General features: G+C 41.3%; 1 protein-coding gene across 1 annotated transcript in view; it reads left to right on the forward strand.

Moving 5' to 3' along the window:
- The window catches only part of MGAM2 (maltase-glucoamylase 2 (putative)), a 108,639-nt gene that overhangs the window by 30,750 nt on the left and 60,161 nt on the right, over positions 1–17,728 (forward strand). The window contains exons 14-22 of the mRNA XM_055281470.1: positions 718–835; positions 7,709–7,880; positions 8,429–8,545; positions 11,657–11,811; positions 11,968–12,052; positions 13,010–13,066; positions 13,845–13,969; positions 14,836–14,924; positions 15,666–15,715. Coding sequence (XP_055137445.1) covers positions 718–835; positions 7,709–7,880; positions 8,429–8,545; positions 11,657–11,811; positions 11,968–12,052; positions 13,010–13,066; positions 13,845–13,969; positions 14,836–14,924; positions 15,666–15,715 — 968 coding nt within the window. The remainder of the gene's footprint in view (positions 1–717; positions 836–7,708; positions 7,881–8,428; positions 8,546–11,656; positions 11,812–11,967; positions 12,053–13,009; positions 13,067–13,844; positions 13,970–14,835; positions 14,925–15,665; positions 15,716–17,728) is intronic.

A 17,728-nucleotide genomic window follows, 5' to 3' on the forward strand; every position in this document is an offset into this window, starting at 1 on the left:
TTTTTTGAGATGTAGTCTTGCTCTGTCGCCCAGTCTGGAGTGCAGTGGCATGATCTCGGCTCACTGCCACCTCCGCCTCCTGGGCTCAAGTGATTCTCCTGCCTCAGCCTCCCAAGTAGCTGGAACTATAGGCACACGCCATCATGCCTGGCTAATTTTTGTAATTTTAGTAGAGATGGGGTTTCACCATGTTGGTCAGGCTTGTCTCGAGCTCTTGACCTCAGGTGATCCACCTGCCTCAGCCTCCCAAAAGTGCTGGGATTACAGGCGTGAGCCACTGTGCCCAGCCTCTATTTTTCTTTTAAGTGTGACTGTATTATAAAAAAGAAAACGTTCCCTTTCTCTGTCTTCATACCTATACATTGTACACTCAATTTCTCTTAATTAAATATATGTAGATAAACATTATATGCTTTATACTTAGGCTCAGATCCACTACCTTTGCTCTGCGCACGTTTCTCAGTTGCCTCCCCTCACCAGGATTCTTTGTGAGCTCGAGGGAATGCAGATTAATTTTAATAATGCATCTCCTTGGAGGGCTCAATGTGAGCCCCAGGCAGGAAATAGCATTTAGGATAGAATTTAAAATCTGGAACGGATTTGGTCAGGTGGAGATTGGTGGGAAAGGTACAGTAATCAGGAAGGAAATAATTGGGCCGCTATTTTGTTAAAGATGGTTAATGAGGAAGTGCCTCACTAATGAGTATTTCCCTCCAGGAGTTCTGGATCACTTACTTTTTGCAAGAACTCTCTGCATGGACACGGAGTTTCATGAGGGCCTTCACTATGACATCCACAGCTTGTATGGCCATTCCATGGCAAGAACCACAAACTTGTAAGGACTTGGTTTTCACCCTAATTCCAGATATGCTCAGGTGGGAGGTGGAGGTGGAGGGTTTTTCTTCTGTTCTATAAGTAATATATTGTTCAAATATTTTTTGCATTTATAGAAATAGAAAAACTCTGTTCTTACAGAGTATTTAAGAGTTCCTCTCATATGCACCCTTGGTTTCTGTACAGGATTATTTTTGATTGGCTTATGGCTAACGAGCTTATTTCAAGGATACTAGCAGGCAATACTATGTAAGGCATTTAGAGTCCTCAGCTAGAAGTCAGCTCTTGCTTGGATCCTTTTACTGAATGCACTAGGATTGCTTGATTTTAGCAAATAAAAATAGAGGACACCAAATTAAATTTGTGTGGGACATTCTCATACTAAAAATTACTCATTTTTTATTTAGAATTTGAATTTACCTGTATTTCCTTTATTTATCTGGAGATGCTACACCATACTCTTCTATTTCCTTTCCAACGTCCTGCTTGTCTACCTCATAATTCTCCCTTCTGCCCCAAGACACACACACACACACACACATGCACGCACACAACTATCACCATCACCACCACCATCATTACCTAACAGCATCACCATCGTCATAACCACACCATTACCACCACTACCACCATTATTGCCATCACCACCACCATCACTACCACCACTATCACCATTACCACCACCACAGTTATCACCATCATCCCACCATCACCACCCCCCACCATGACCACCATTCACCATCACCATCATAACCACTACCACCACCACTACCATCACCACCACCACCATCCCTACCACCACCATCCCTACCACCACCATCACCATCATCACTATCCCCATCACCACCATGACTATCACCACCACCATTACTGCTGTTGCCACCACCACCTTCCCTGCCACTCACCATCATCACTATCCCCATCGCCACCATGACTATCACCACCACCTTTACTGCTGTTGCCACCGCCATCCGTTATGAAAGTCTACCAAGGAGACAAATGTGTTCTGCAAACCATTACATCCTTTATATCTTGTCATGCAGATTGTTTACTTGTGACTTTGTAAATTGAGAAAGAACTCCTCTTCTCACTGTGCAGTTTCTTCTGTGGAAGATGGTACAATACAATCATTATACTTAAGAGAGCAAAAAAATTGGGGGCCAGGCTTAAGATTTTAATTTGAATTTGCAGCACAGATGGGGAAACTAAAGTGTTAGAAGAGCTGCTGTGGATGCTCCAGTGGCTTAGGAAAGAGCATCTTTGTCTTTCTCAGCTTCTCTCCTCCTATTTTGGTGTTTCTAGAGCACTGTTGTGCTCTAGAAGACAGGGAGACTTTGATGGGTTTATGGGGCCTGTCTCAGTCCTTTTCTTACTTGACTTCTCTTTCTCTGTGGTACCCAAGCCTATAACCACGCCTTTAAACTTAGCTCCTTCAGTCCTTAAGATACTGCTCTGCTGGCTGGGTGTGGTGGCTTACATCTGTAATCCAAGCACTTTGGGAGGCCGAGGTGGGCAGATCACCTGAGGTCAGGAGTTTGAGACCAGCCTGGCCAACATAGTGAAACCTCATCTCTACTAAAAATAGAAAAATTAGTCGGGTGTGGTGGCGGAAGCTTGTAATCCCAGCTATTTTGGAGGCTAAGGCAGGAGGATCGCTTGAACCTGGGAGGCAGAGGTTGCGGTGAGCCGAGATCATGCTATTGCATTCCAGCCTGGGCAACAAGAGTGAAACTCCGTCTCAAAAAAAAAAAAAAATAGGCTGGGCGCGGTGGCTCACACCTGTAATCCCAGCATTTTGGGAGGCCAAGGCGGGTGGATCACGAGGTCAGGAAATCCAGACCATCGTGGCTAACACGGTGAAACCCCGTCTCTACTAAAAAAACAAAAAATTAGCTGGGCGTGGTGGCGGGCGCCTGTAGTCCCAGCTACTCGGGAGGCTGAGGCAGGAGAATGGCGTGAACCCCAGGGGGTGGAGCCTGCAGTGAGCCGAGATCACGCCACTGCACTCCAGCCTGGGCGACAGCGAGACTCCGTCTCTAATAGGCCGGGCGCGGTGGCTCGCGCTTGTAATCCCAGCACTTTGGGAGGCCGAGGCGGGCGGATCACGAGGTCAGGAGATCGAGGCCATCCTGGCTAACACAGTGAAACCCCGTCTCTACTAAAAAAAATACAAAAAATTAGCCGGGCGTGGTGGCGGGCGCCTGTAGTCCCAGCTACTCAGAGAGGCTGAGGCAGGAGAATGGCGTGAACCCGGGAGGCGGAGCTTGCAGTGAGCCGAGATTGCGCCACTGCACTCCAGCCTGGGCGACAGAGCGAGACTCCGTCTCAAAAAAAAAAAAAAAAAAAAAAAAAAAAAATAAATAATAATAATAATAAATAAATAAATAAATAAAAATAAATTAAAAAAATTAAAAAAGATACTGCTCTGCCTGGTGCCTCTGCTCTCTTTCCAGCTGTTCCCTCTCATTTGTGTGCCTGGATCTTTTCCATCAGCTCTTTCACTGTTGATGATTCTTAGGAATCCATCCTCTGGCCTCTTCTCTTTACAGTCTATGCCAACACATAGGTAATTTATAAGTAATTTATTTCTTTTCATGGTTTTCACTGTAATTAATTCTAATGATTTTAAAATCTATAATTATACCTGGGATGTTTCCCTAATTTTTAGACACAAATATCCAAAGCTATCTTCTGACGTTCCCTCCTTGGATGTTTTATAGTACCTCAAACACCATTCACCTTGCTCTGTTACCTGTTTTCACCTAATCTTCCCACCGTAGCTGATCATTTTTGAAACTGTTAAATTCTTTTTTTTTTTTTTTTTTTTTTTGAGACAGAGTTCCTCTTGTTGCCCAGGCTGGAGTGCAATGGCGCGATCTCAGCTCAACGAAACCTCCACCTCCCAGGTTCAAGTTCAAGCAATGTTCCTGCCTCAGGCTCCTGAGTAGCTGGGATTACAGGCATGCGCCATCACTCCCAGCTAATTTTGTATTTTTAGTAGAGACGGGGTTTCTCCATGTTGGTCAGGCTAGTCTCAAACTCCCGACCTCTGGTGATCCACCCACCTTGGCCTCCCAAAGTGCTGGGATTACAGGCATGAGCCACCATGCCTGGCTGAAACTCTTAAATTCTGTATCTTGGTTGGTAGCAACAGCATCCCTATATCCCAGACTCCCAAGTGAGAAGCATGAAGCCATCCTTTATGCGTTTTGTGCACTCACATGCAATCAGTCCTTGATCCTTTTGATGTTACTTTTGAAACATTTCTGTAACAACCTCCATTTTCCCCCATTAATACTTCTTAATTAAGTTATCATCATCCCTCACACAAATCATCACACTAGGCCCAGACCTAATCTCCCTGACTTTACCCTTATCTCCCAGTAACCTACCCTCTACCCTTTCTACCTGAAGCATAGTCCAAGGAACAGCTGCATCAGCATCACCAGAAAACATTAGCAACTTGGACCTCAACCCTGAACTTAGTAATCAAAACTTGCATTTTATCAAGATCCCTGGGTGTATTGAATGTATGTTAAAATTTAGAAAGCACTACTGTACATTCCTGACAAAGTGAACTTTCTAAAGCACAGTTTGCTGATTTCTCTCCCCAGTGTAAAATTATTTGTGCCTTGCTATTTTTTATACAGTAAAATTCTTAGCATAACCTATAAGGTACTTTATAATCTAACCCTTTCTTACAATTTTTCTCTCACCTTTGCAGCTTCTTCTTGTTCCCAAATCCAAGTGCTATTCGTTCTTCCATGCCTTTCATGTGCTATTTCCCCTGCACGAGATGGCCTTCCTTACCCTGTCCATTTTGCAAAATATACTTATCTATAAAACCTCACCTCAGATCTCAATTCTGGAAACTTTCCTGACAGTTCTAGGAAAAGATTATTTCCCATTTTCTGTGCCACATTTGTTTATATTCCAATATGCTTAGTATGCAAAAAACATGGTATCAATTTTTAGATGCTAATTTTCTCTCTGCTGGACTGTAAACTTTTTGAGGGCAAAGTCACCCCATATCCTTAGCCTTCTCAATAGTGTGTGTACTGAAGACACTTTGTTGGATAAATGCCTGGCCTGAGAGAGCGAGGAAGGGCAGGACCCAGCACCTAGGGGACCTGATGACTTTGAGGCAGAGACTGGGTCGGTGTTATTTTCCAGCACTATTTTGTCCTCATGACTTTGCATTATGTTAGATTATCCAGATGAGAGTTCTTGTCCATAAAATGTAAAAGTTTGTATTTTGGTTAAAAAAAAAAAGCTCTAGGAAGAACGACATATATTTCTGATTCATTATCTTCTCTTTCTTTGTCTTTTCTCTCTTATTCTATTTTTCCTGAGAAATAAACTGGATAAATAAGACTCAATTTCCTCATCTCTGAAATGAGACTTGGATTGGTATTCCCATAATCTCCTGTTCTGATATATTTTATTCTTAGATGCCTCTGTCTAAGAATGAGAAGTGGGAAACAGAGTGAGTAGTCAGGGTAAGAAAGAGTAAGAAACGGTTGGAGGAGGGGAAGAAAGTTTCAAATTGCTTTTTTGTCTGTGACTCCATGTGGTAAAACTGCTATAAAATCAAGAATGGGTTGGTTAATATATTCTAATAGTTGTGGTTAATAATTAAAAGGTAATTGTGATTGAGCAAATAGTAGGTGTCTTTCTAATTTCTCTGGCCAGGCATAATGGCCTATGCTCCCAGAGAACAGTAGAGATAAGTGGAACTTGGTCTTTGGGCATGAGGCAGGAGTGGATCAAAAAATGTAAATGTTCATTCAATGGGATCTGGACATCAGAAGAACTAAAGTCTGATAAATATTTGGCTCAACCTTAAATGGAAGTATAGTCTGGGGACAGTGGGCCAACCAGGAATCAAATTACTCCTACCTCTAGGCTGAAAGCCGAAGGAGACTAGATTCTTTCAGTGATCACAACCAGATTATAAATTGGCCAGACCTGGGGGATAGAAAAGAGAAAACTAAAAGATAGAAAAGACAAAGCCTCTGAGTAAGACTGTTCCTTTAAGATGTTAAAAAAAAAAAAAAAAAAAAAGCAACCCAGCAGTTATCTAATCTGTTTTACCATAGTAACAGCCTGCCTCTAAATAAACTGTAACCGCAGATATCTTCAACCCTGTTTTGGTTTCACTCTGTGTAAGCTGAACGTGTTTCTTTCATGATCGATGACTGCAGAGTATAATAAACCTGCAGCCAGTGGTAATAAAAGCAAAGTGTCGGCCAGTCTACATTAAAGTAGAAGTGGGCATAGGAGTTGAGTGAGTCCTGTCCTTCAACCTACCCCTATTTTTGACAATAAATTGTCAGAATGAAGCACTTTACTTTCTTGAAGCAGTTTTCCATCTCAAAATTTTCTCCTTTTTGCCATTATAAGCCATTCAATATTTATAGACTCTCCAAACATCCCTAGGAAAATGAAGTGAGGAGGTCTTGGTGACTGCGATAGTGTCTTGAGGAATTGCCTGGTGCCTGGTAATAAGGATTTGCAGAGAGAGGTTTTAGGAAAAGATACACTTGTCTCAGACCATGCATTAGAAAGCAGGAAAGAAGAGCTTGCCTGTGAAGAGCTAGCAGCAATTGTGGCTCAGGTCTTACTGTCCTCTAATTGTATTATTGTTCAATTTTATAACTCTAATGGAAGATGTGGGCTTTTTACCACAGGGGGAGAAAAACAAAAGAGGAGAGTCATTTCAATAAAATGCCTATTCAAAAGGTGTCCAGAATAAAAGCTAGGCAAACAGCCTACATCCAACCCTAGGTCACCCCACCGTATGTTCATCCGTGCCCCTGAAGTAATTACCATTCTGAATACTGTGCTTTTAATTTCTTTGCTTTCATTTCATTTCTTTTTTTTTTTCTGAGATGGAGCCTTGCTCTGTCGCCCAGGCTGGAGTGCAGTGGCACCATCTTGGCTCACTGCAACCTCTGCCTCTTGGGTTCAAGCGATTCTGCTGCCTCAGCCTTCTGTGTATGAGTAGCTGGGGCTACAGATGCACACCACCATGTCTGGCTAACTTCTGTATTTTTAGTAGAGACAGGGTTTCACCATGTTGGCCAGGTTGGTCTCAATCTCCTGACCTCGTGATCCACCCGCCTCAGCCTCCCAAAGTGCTGGGATTACAGGTGTGAGCCACTGCCCCCAGCCTGCTTTCATTTCTATATTGTCTTACATAATATGTAATATTTTATATATAATACAATGAAAATAATATTTTCTATGTTGTTTTTAACTTTATAGAAAGTATCAGATGCGATCTTTTGAGACTTACTCATTTCAATGACTCTTATTTTGCATAGATTAAAATTTGCTAACATTGAGAATTGCTAAGAATAAGTCTGAAGTTTCAGAGGAAGGCAGGAATAAGTTCTGAAGTTTCAGAGGTGTACCAGCTGGTGCATGAACTCTCCTCTTAGTCCAGCAGAGGGTGCAGAGCTCCCATCGGAGCAGGTGCTATGCTGAACAGGATTATGCATGGCAGAAATTCATGGAACCGAAGGACACTAGAAAGAGGATGGGACAAAGAACCCAAATCATGGTTCCGATATACTGTTGGCCAAAAGGACCAGACCACAACCAGATCCAACCAGATAGAGAAAGCAAAATTGGGGGATGGAAGCCTAGAGAAATTGCTGTGGGGGCTAGAATATAGAGATCTGTGCTGTCTTATATGAGATCTGAAACCTTACCCGAAAATGGGAAAGAAGCTCTTAAATAGTGCTAAGTTTATGACACCCTCATGTTGTTTTCTCAGTTTGGTTAGAAAGTCCATTGCTGCTGTTACTGTAAGGTGAGTCCCAGACATTCACAGCCCACCTCACGCTCCACTGGCTGTATTCCTTTCCAGAGCGCTGGAGACCGTCTTCATGAATAATAGGAGCTTCATCCTATCCCGTTCTACTTTTGCTGGATCTGGCAAATTTGCTGCTCATTGGCTGGGGGACAATGCAGCCACATGGGATGACCTCCGATGGTCTATCCCCTCTATCCTTGAGTTCAACCTGTTTGGCATCCCCATGGTGAGTCTTATTTCCAGTCAGGGAACTTTAACCCTTTGTCTGTTGACAAAGCAACATTCTGTTTAATTAGCAGTCTTAGAGATTATCTGAAAAACCAAGGAGCATGTTCCAAGGTGATATGTATTGGAAAAATCAATTTTTATGTGTTACGTGAGCTGCCTTCTGAAGATAGAATGGTAGTACTTTATCATTGAGTTGTCATCCGTGGAATCTCTGAAGATAGGAAGGAGACAGCATGAATAAAATGTATTAGTATCACAGGAAAATTCCATCAAGAGAGCATTAGTAAATAAGAAAGTATGAAATTGGGAACTGAATATTAAGGAATAACCTCAACACAAAGACCATTGCTTGCACTATCAGTGAGTCCGTGATGGATTCTATCTTGTTTCTCTCCTTTGGCTGGAAATGTGCCCTGTGAATCTGGGATCTCCTTAAACATGGGATGATATGACTAAGAGGTTCTCTTTTCTCTTATCATATAAATACTCACTGCATGCTTTCGCCTCTCATTGACCACAGTGCTTGTATGTGTGCTAATTCTCCAGGTGGGTGCCAACATCTGTGGTTATACCAACAATGTCACAGAGGAGCTCTGCAGAAGGTGGATGCAGCTTGGAGCATTTTATCCACTACCAAGGAATCACAATGGGCCTGGGTTCAGGGTAAGGTCACCAAGAGAAGTGATGGAAACTTTTTGGATTAGCTAACCTACTGGCTCTTAAAGAGGATTTGAGGAAAATACTACTACAGGTTGGCACTAACTGCAGAAGAAGGATAAAAAAGTCTTGTATCACAGCCTTAAAAAGCAGGGTATCAATCAAGGTGAGGGTGCATTGGAAGGGGTATGTATATACTGAAAGATTTTATTCTTGGAAACTCACCAACAAAGTGAGAAGATTTGTTAAAGTTTCTATATGGTGCTGCCATCACTTCTGTTCTATCTTATATAAGATAGGACAATTGGAATTTGTTGGTATTTTATTTCAGTTAATACAAGAGAAATCCCTCATAGGTATGGAGGAGCAAGGAGAAAGAATTTAAAGAGGCTTAGGTCAGTGATCTCAAAATTTCTTTCACCTTGTTACAACATTCTACTTTTCTATGAGTAGTTTGGAGGACTTGCCAACTATCTCTCATGACTCATTCCACCTTTAGGCTCTTCCACCCAAAATAGTATTTTTGATGGGCAAGTACATACAAGTGGGTTTGAAGTCCCCCCTAAGGAGATGTTTATGATGATGGCAGAAGCAAGTAGGGTGAGATGTTCTTTCTTTTAATAAAGTAATCTTAAGTTGAAATATTTCCAATTGAGTGGTTTAACTCTTAATAGGTTCATTAGAATAACTTCCTAATGATCATTTTAGCTCCAGCTCTTGACTTTGTCTTTAACCCAGGAAGGATTAACAGTCAAATCTTCAAAGCATTTTATCCCTGGGCTTTTCTGGCCACTTGTGATCTAGAGAGAGATGAACTATTTCTAAATGTCTAGGCAGGTGGCTGGGAGCAGGTGGGTAGGTGCTCTTCATGAAGCTGTGTCCTAGAAGACTTACGTAGGTAAGAACACTCAGATAACCCAGGAAGCTAGGTTTAAGCACATGTTTTCTTTTGACTAAACTAGCTCTATTCAATAAAATTATAAGGAGAGCCACATATGTCAGTTTAAATTTAAAAAGTACAAAGAGGCCGAGTGCTGTGGCTCACACCTGTAATCTCAGCACTTTGGGAGGCCGAGGTGGGAGGATCACCTGAGGTCGGGAGTTTGAGACCAGCCTGACCAACATGGAGAAACACTGTCTCTACTAAAAATACAAAATTTGCCAGGTGTGGTGGCCCATGCCTATAATCCCAGATACTTGGGAGGCTGAGGCAGGAGAATCTCTTTAACCCAGGAGGCAGAGGTTGCGGTGTGCCAGGATCGTGCCATTGCACTCCAGCCTGGGCAACAAGAGCAAAATTCCATCTCAAAACAAAACAAAACAAAAACAAAGTACAAAGAAACAGGAACATTATTTTAAAAATACTTTATACAGGTCAATGTGTGTACATATATATGTGTGTATATATTACATAGCATTATCATTTCAACCTGTGTTTAACACAAAATATTATTAATGAGCTATTTTATATCCTTTTCATTCTACTAGGTCTTCGAAATTTGGTATGCATTTTACACTTGTAGCATATCTCAGTTTATATGCTAAGATTTTTTGTATGCAGTTGAAGTAAAATGCAATTCTACCGAAGCAATAAAGTTGGTTTAATGGAAAAAAAAATGTACATTGATTCAGTTTTAAGATTTATATTTAAAGTAACTATCATCAAATAAAATGGAAAGTTTACTTCCTCAGTCTCAATAAACACAGTTCAAGTGTTCAATAACTTCATGTGGTTCGTGGCCACCACAGTGGGCAGCACAGCTCTGGACTTTTGTCAGTTGACAACCAGGGTGATGGAGGCTGTGGAGTGTTATTCTCTTTAATGTTTGGCCTCAGAGTTTTCATGAGCCCTACACTGGGGGCATAGAGTGGTCTCATGGAATCATTCTATTTAGAGGGGGAGAAATGGGCCTCTTAGGGAGCAAAAGAAAAAAAAAGTTCAGGTAACTTTATCCAAAACTCAGTCTCAGTAACGCAGTATAGGATGACATGTCAAAAGATGACGTGTATGTCTTTCACATATTCCAAATTACGTGAAAAATGAACAAAATGAATGCCGACCAATGATGGAAAATTTCCATCTCTGGGTCCAAGGAAAATTAGATTTTTCTTCTGAAGGGTTATTTCTTTACTTTTGGATAAAATCTGCTAAAAACCATCTTCGTAATTTATTTGCACAATGTATGTCAAAGAATAAATAGAGGTCACTAATCTTTGGGATAGGGAAAATAAAACAAATGTTGATGATGGAAACATTACAGATAAAACTGGACATAAAATGTTAAAATTAAAATTCATACAAGCACATGGAAAGGAAATGGTGGATTACAGACCGTGGTGGCAGGCAATGTGGCTTATAAGGCAGTGGATTTTTTTTTTTAGTAGTTGTATTACTTATATTATTTTCCAAATAAAATATTATGAGAAGCCTCAATATATAAAATAAATTGGAGCAACCTGGAGGGAGCAGGTCCCACTTTATCTCCATGGAAACCCCTGTGGGGCTTCCATTTCACTCTGGGGCTGCTACTAACTGCCCTCAGAAGACAGACACCATTTTTTAAAAATTTTTATTTATTTTTTATTTTTTGAGACAGAGTCTCATTCTGTTGCCAGTTTGGAGTGCAATGGCACAATCTCGGCTTACTGCAACCTCCAACTCCGTGGTTCAAGCGATTCTCCTGCCTCAGCCTCCCGAGTAGCTGGGATTACAGGCACACGCCACCACACCCAGCTAATTTTTGTATTTTTAGTAGAGACAGGGTTTCACCATGTTGGCCAGGATGGTCTCCATCTCCTGACCTTGTGATCTACCTGCCGCAGCCTCCCAAAGTGCTGGGATTACAGGCATAAGCCATTGCGCCTGGCCAATAGACACCAAATTTAAACTGCAACTTGCTTGCAATTCTACATTGGCAAAGTCATATAATCCTTAATATTGTTTTCTCATGTATAAAATGAAGGAGTAGGGTCAGTATCTTTTCAGTTCTAGAAATGCTTTGATGTTCTCCAAGTTGGAGGAACTGGCTACTTTCGTCTGGGAAACTTCTTACTGTAAGAGAACTTCTGAACTATGATGGAAAGAAATATTCAGCCATTCCTTCCATTTTCTCCTAGGACCAGGATCCTGCTGCCTTTGGTGCCGATTCCCTGCTGCTGAATTCCTCCAGACATTATCTGAACATCCGCTACACCTTGCTGCCCTATCTCTATACCCTTTTCTACCATGCTCACACCCAGGGAGAGACGGTAGCAAGGCCCCTTGTACACGAGTGAGTTTCCTGATTCTCAAAGACTCCCTTTCTGCTTGTAGTTTCACTTGACTTTGTTTGTGGTAGCAAGGTTAGTTAGGATCTTGTTGTTACATAATGTGCTGTTGTCCTGTATTGGAGACTTCACCTGCCTTCACTGTGCTACCTTTTTACTAGGTTCTACCAGGACTCAGCCACGTGGGATGTGCATGAGCAGTTCTTATGGGGACCTGGACTCCTCATCACGCCTGTTTTATATGAAGTATGTTTATCATCTAAACAATGAAAGGGGGTATTGCACTTGTCCTCATGGTTCTATAGCTGGATAAGTTGGTTCCTGAGTATCTATGATTGCATTTATATCAAAATATGAATAGAAATGAGAGAGACCATGAAAGTTTAGAAAATTTTTAAAAAGTAGTAAATCTTGGTCCCACTGCCCCACCAAACAAAACAATTTTTATGTTGTAAAATTGCCTTAAAATTAAAGCCTAAGTCCTTAGGCATATGGCTGCAGCATTGACAATGGCTTTAAATACTTCGGGGTGTATGTGCTGAACATCTGTCTATAGTTTCCTTTGTCCAGAGTGGGTGTGCTCTTGGATTGGGTTAGGCTGGGCTGCAAAGAGAGAATACCTGTGGAGACGAGAAGGGAGGGAGAGAGGAGTGCTGGGCAAAGGGAAGGCGATGTTCTGAAGTCCAACTGTGAAGGACCATGTGTATCCTATTAAGTGTGATTGGAAGCAGGGGTGAGTGGCAAAGTGTGGGGCAAGGGTCAGGAAAGATTATGCTGATCTGGTTGTAAACATGAAATATTGCCAATGTACCCATGTCAAAGGCCCTTTTAGCTGGTGTTTTAGCCACACCATCTGATGACAGGTCCCGCTAAACAACCAGTGGCCCTGCTGGGAGGCTTTCCTGGGGTCTGGCTGGCTTACTGTCCTCCCAACTGTCAAATTATGTGACTAACTCAGTGAATGGACTTTCTCTGCTTCTCTTAGAAAGTGCAGCAGCTTTGAGCAAAACAAATCATTTTTAGCTACATTCTGCTTTGGGTAAATTGCTCAAACTTTATGTGTCTGTGTTTTCCTTTGTAGAATGGGATGATCCAACCATCTCTCAGGATTGTTCAGATAAGCACATGCAATGATGCCTGGAGGTGTTTTGTAAACTGTAGAGAGGGGAATGCTAAAGCTACTCATTGTTGTTGTTTACCTAGGGTGTGGACGAAGTGAAAGCATACATACCTGATGCCACCTGGTATGACTATGAGACAGTAAGTAAGGCAGCCCTGGTTGGCTCAGAGACCTGCCTCTGGCAGAGGGCGATTCTAAAGCAGCAGTCTTGGGAGCTTGCCATAGAAAAATAGTACAAGATTTATAGTTAGTTGATTGTGGTCCTTTTTCTGTGAGAAATGCATCTTAGTTGGTTCAGGATAGTGCAAAAAAACACCTTACACTGGGTAATTTATAAACAACACAAATTTATTGCTCACAGTTCTGGAGTCCAAGATCGAGGTGCTGGCAGATTCCGTGTCTGGTGAAGGCCCTCTCTGCTTCACTGATGGCACCTCCTTGCTCCTCCCTCATGACTTAATCACCTCACAAAAGTCTCCACCCCTTAATACTATCACTCTGGGTATTAAGTTTCAACATATAAATTTTGAGGGTACACAGGCATTCAGACCATAGCAGAAGGCCTTTCCAAATGTACAATGAAATAATTTGAATAACTGGAGTAGATTTATGGAAATTCATTATATCAACCTGGCTATTGTGTAGCTGTCAGGACTAGGCTTTGCCATTTGGCTGTGATAGCCTAGAAACTGAAGCCCAGGTGTGGGCTACACCTTGATGTAATGTAAATAAATAAAGGGGGTTGGAGTGTCAGCTTTGCCCTCTACTACCCATATGCTTTCAGCAAGTCACTTTACTTTGGGGGTCTGTGCTTTTCTCTTCTTTAAAATATGTCAACTGAATGAGATGATACCTAAGGCCTCTCCTAGCTGAAACAGCTTATTACGTGATCTATCTTTTGTTGTTGTTGCTGATTAGGGAGTGGCCATCCCATGGAGGAAACAGTTGGTGAATATGCTTCTCCCAGGTGATAAGATAGGACTTCATCTGCGAGGGGGCTACATATTTCCCACTCAGAAGCCAAACACAACCACAGAAGCCAGGTAAGCTCCTTACTCTTCTAAGGTATGACTATTCTGGTGCTCTAATGCAGCAGGGCATTATGAGAAAGACAAATAGGGATTTTTGTGGATGAGCCAAGGGGTAAGTCACCCATCAGTAATCATCCCCTACTCCTTTCAAAGTTGATCCAAAATTGGCATCTTAGTCCCTATTTAGTAGACAGTAGTCTGCTAAGGACATCTGCAGAGTCCTTCACTTTGAGATTGAATCAGATTATAGGACTAGTCAAAGTAATCACTGAGAAGGATTTCCCTATGGCCAGAAATTGTCCTTAGGTATATTCCCTACTGTGGGAAAGAATTTGAGTTAAATAGGAGATAAAGGTTATCACATGGAAGTCAACATCGTTTGAGGGTCAAGAGCTCAGATTCTACAGAACCTGGGTTCAAGCCTTGGTTTGGGCTACATACTGGATGTGTTTACCTTGGGTAACTTACTTCTCTGTGCTTCTGCTTATTATTAGTAAACTGGAGATGATGATAGCTTAACTTTGTAGAGTTATTATGAGGGTTAAATCAATTAATATAAATGATAATGTGTGTGAGACACTTAGAAGAGTGCCTGGCACATGGTAAGCACCTAATAAGGCTAATTGTTGGTATTATGTATTGCAACCCAAACAGTTTTCAGTAGGAACTGCCTCTGTCCACCCTTCCCTTTACGTCCACTCACTATCAACCCCTGCTGCCTGCCCACACCCAGCTCCCATGTGTCCACCCAATATCAACATCTACTCAGTTTCTGGTATAGACTCTTGGATTATCTGTCCCTGGGGGCTGAAGGCGGCTGGTTTCACACAGTTCCATCTCGTCTACATTCTCTGAAACTGGGAAGTACTCTTTTACAGCCGGAGGAATTCCCTGGGACTCATCATCGCTTTGGACTATAAGAGAGAAGCAAAGGGGGAGCTGTACTGGGATGACGGTGTATCTAAAGGTAGACTTTCTCAAGGCACCATCCCTGTGGATCACTGTGGTTCTCCCTAAACATTAGTCATCATAGACTGCCCAGTATGATACTAACCCTATTAGCACTGTCGTTTACATCTGTAGCTTAGAGTCAATGGGTTATAATCCATTCTGAAAATTCCATTAGCCAGGCACAATGCATTAAAATAGACTTCAAATGCACAAATTATGTGTTACTGACTCTACCAAAGCAACTGGCATTATTGCATTTAACTTAATTATTCTCTTCCTTGGATATTATTATTAATAACAGATAATACACTTTTTTAATAGCTTTGGAAAATACTGCTTTGGTTTGTGGAAGAAATATCTAATTTGTATAGTGTGTCTTTTCACTGTAAGGTTTCCATGTAAACACCTCACGCGAGCTTACGTGATTATATAAAAATCCTGTCCTACATGGAATTAGTATGTATTGTGTTGACCTCGAGGAACTCATGATCCAGCAGGATAGATACAATGCACATGTAGATACATATAATGCAAATCAAAATGTTTTACATGCCAGCGAAATGATACCACAGACTGACATGTGAATTTAGAGAAAATGGCCCAGGAAATATTTGCAGAAGTTTGAAAAAAACACACAGAACTCAGATGAGCAGAACTAGATGGTTGGTAAAGGAATTCCAGATGAAATGAAGAGAAGAGCAGGACTCCCTGGCTGATTGGCTTCCCATAGTAACGGGTACTCCTCTTTCTTTTTTAGATGCTGTAACTGAAAAGAAGTATATTCTATATGATTTCTCTGTTACCTCTGTAAGTACTTTGTTTGAGGAACACACAGCATATGCTCCTTGCTGGGAAGGCTCTTTGAGTTTTTAGTTTAATATAGACACATGGTTATGTGCCACAGAGACAGGGTTTTACTGTCGTGATTCCAAAAAGGAATCAAATGAACACGAAAGTGTTTAATGTGTCAGGCTTATAAGCTGCTACAAAACCAGTATGAGTTCTGTGCAGAACTTTTTTTTTCCTGGAAAAAAAACCATTGCCTTTGAGTTTTATGTGATGGGTCCTGGCTTCCAAGATGTGCCTTTTTTGAGGTTTGCAAGTGTATATGAGGTGTGGCTGGGTTAGCGAGTGGTATAGCACCTTTTTAAGGTTCTTCCATAATGGCTGTCCTTTGTAGCACGTAAAACTTGGCCTTTGGCACAGGTATAAAGTAGTGGCTTTTAAAGGCTGGAAGATACAGAACGTCGCTTGCCTCAGATCTATTTCCCAAGGCGACTGAGAGAAGAAAAAGCAGCAAGGCTAGCAGAAAATGAGGGAATTCTGACTTGGTTTTCTTAGAAGCCTGACCGTGTATGGGAAGAACTTTTTTTTGAAGTGGTCTCTCTCTCTCTCTTATTTCTCCTTTCTTTTAAATATATATATGTATCTATATCTATATATATATAAATGGATCTACTTTAAGATATAGAATATATATACTATTACATATATAAGATATACAAAATATATATCTTAAAGTAACTTTTTTTTATTTTGAGATAATTAAAGATCGCCATGCAACTGTAAGAACTAGCATAGAGTTCCCATATACTCCTTTGCCCAGGTTCTCCTATGGTAACATCTTATAAACCTATAGCACAATTTCAAACCAGAATGCCGGCATTGATGCTGTCGATATACAGAGAACATTTCAATAGCACAAAGATCTCTCCTGCTGCCCTTTAATAGCGTGTCCACTTGCTTCCTCCCCCTATCCCTCCTCAGCTCCTGGCAACCAATCATCTGTTCGCCATTTCTGTAATTTTGTCCTTTCAAGAGTGTTCTGTAAAGAGAACTAAACAGTTTGCAACCTTTGAGATTGGCTTTTTCATTCAGCATAGTTCCCTCAAAACCCATCCAAGTTGTGTGTGACAATGGCTTGCTCCTTTTTATTGCTGAGTAGTGTTCCAGGTTATGTGTGTACCACCTTTTAAAAATCACTCACTTGATGAGGAGTATATGGGTTGGCTCCAGTCATGAGCTGTTACAAATAAATTAAAATTGCTACTAACATTCATGTATAGGTTTTGATGTGAACCTAAGTTTGTGTTTTTTTTTGTTTTGTTTTGCTTTGAGACAGAGTTTTGCTCTGTTGCTCAGGCTGGAGTGCAGTGGCGTGATCTCAGCCCACTGCAATCTCCGCTTCCTGCGTTCAAGAGATTCTCCTACCTCAGCCTCCTGAGTAGCTGGGATTACAGGCATGCGCCACCACGCCCAGCTAATTTTTGTATTTTTAGTAGAGACGAGGTTTCACCATGTTGATCAGGATGGTCTCAAACTCCTGACCTCATGATCCGCCCGCCTCAGCTTCCCAAAGTGCTGGGATTATAGGCGTGAGCCACCACGCCTGGCAATAAGTTTTTTTTTCTCTTTAATAAGTGTCTAAGAGTGCAGTTGCTGGGTCTTATGGTAATGCATGTTTAGTTTTATAATAAACTTCCAAACTGTTTTCCAGAATAGCTGTACCATTTTCACTTCCACCAGCAGCATATGAGTGATCTAATTTCTTTGCATCATGGCCAGCATCTGATGTTGTCACTAATTTTTTAGGCTTTTCTGATTGGTGTGTAGTTATAGCTCATTGTGTTTTTAATTTGTATTTCTCTGATGGCTAATGATGTTTAACATCTTTTCATATGTCTGTTTACCATCTATATATTTACGTTTTTAATTTTGATGAATCTAATTTATCATTATTTTCCTCATAGATTGTGCTTTTTGATGTCAAGTTTAAGATCTCTTTGCCAAGTCCTAGATTCTGAATATTATCTCCCATTT

The sequence above is a fragment of the Symphalangus syndactylus genome, chromosome 6 (genome assembly GCF_028878055.3).
Source record: "Symphalangus syndactylus isolate Jambi chromosome 6, NHGRI_mSymSyn1-v2.1_pri, whole genome shotgun sequence".
Lineage (NCBI taxonomy): Eukaryota > Metazoa > Chordata > Mammalia > Primates > Hylobatidae > Symphalangus > Symphalangus syndactylus.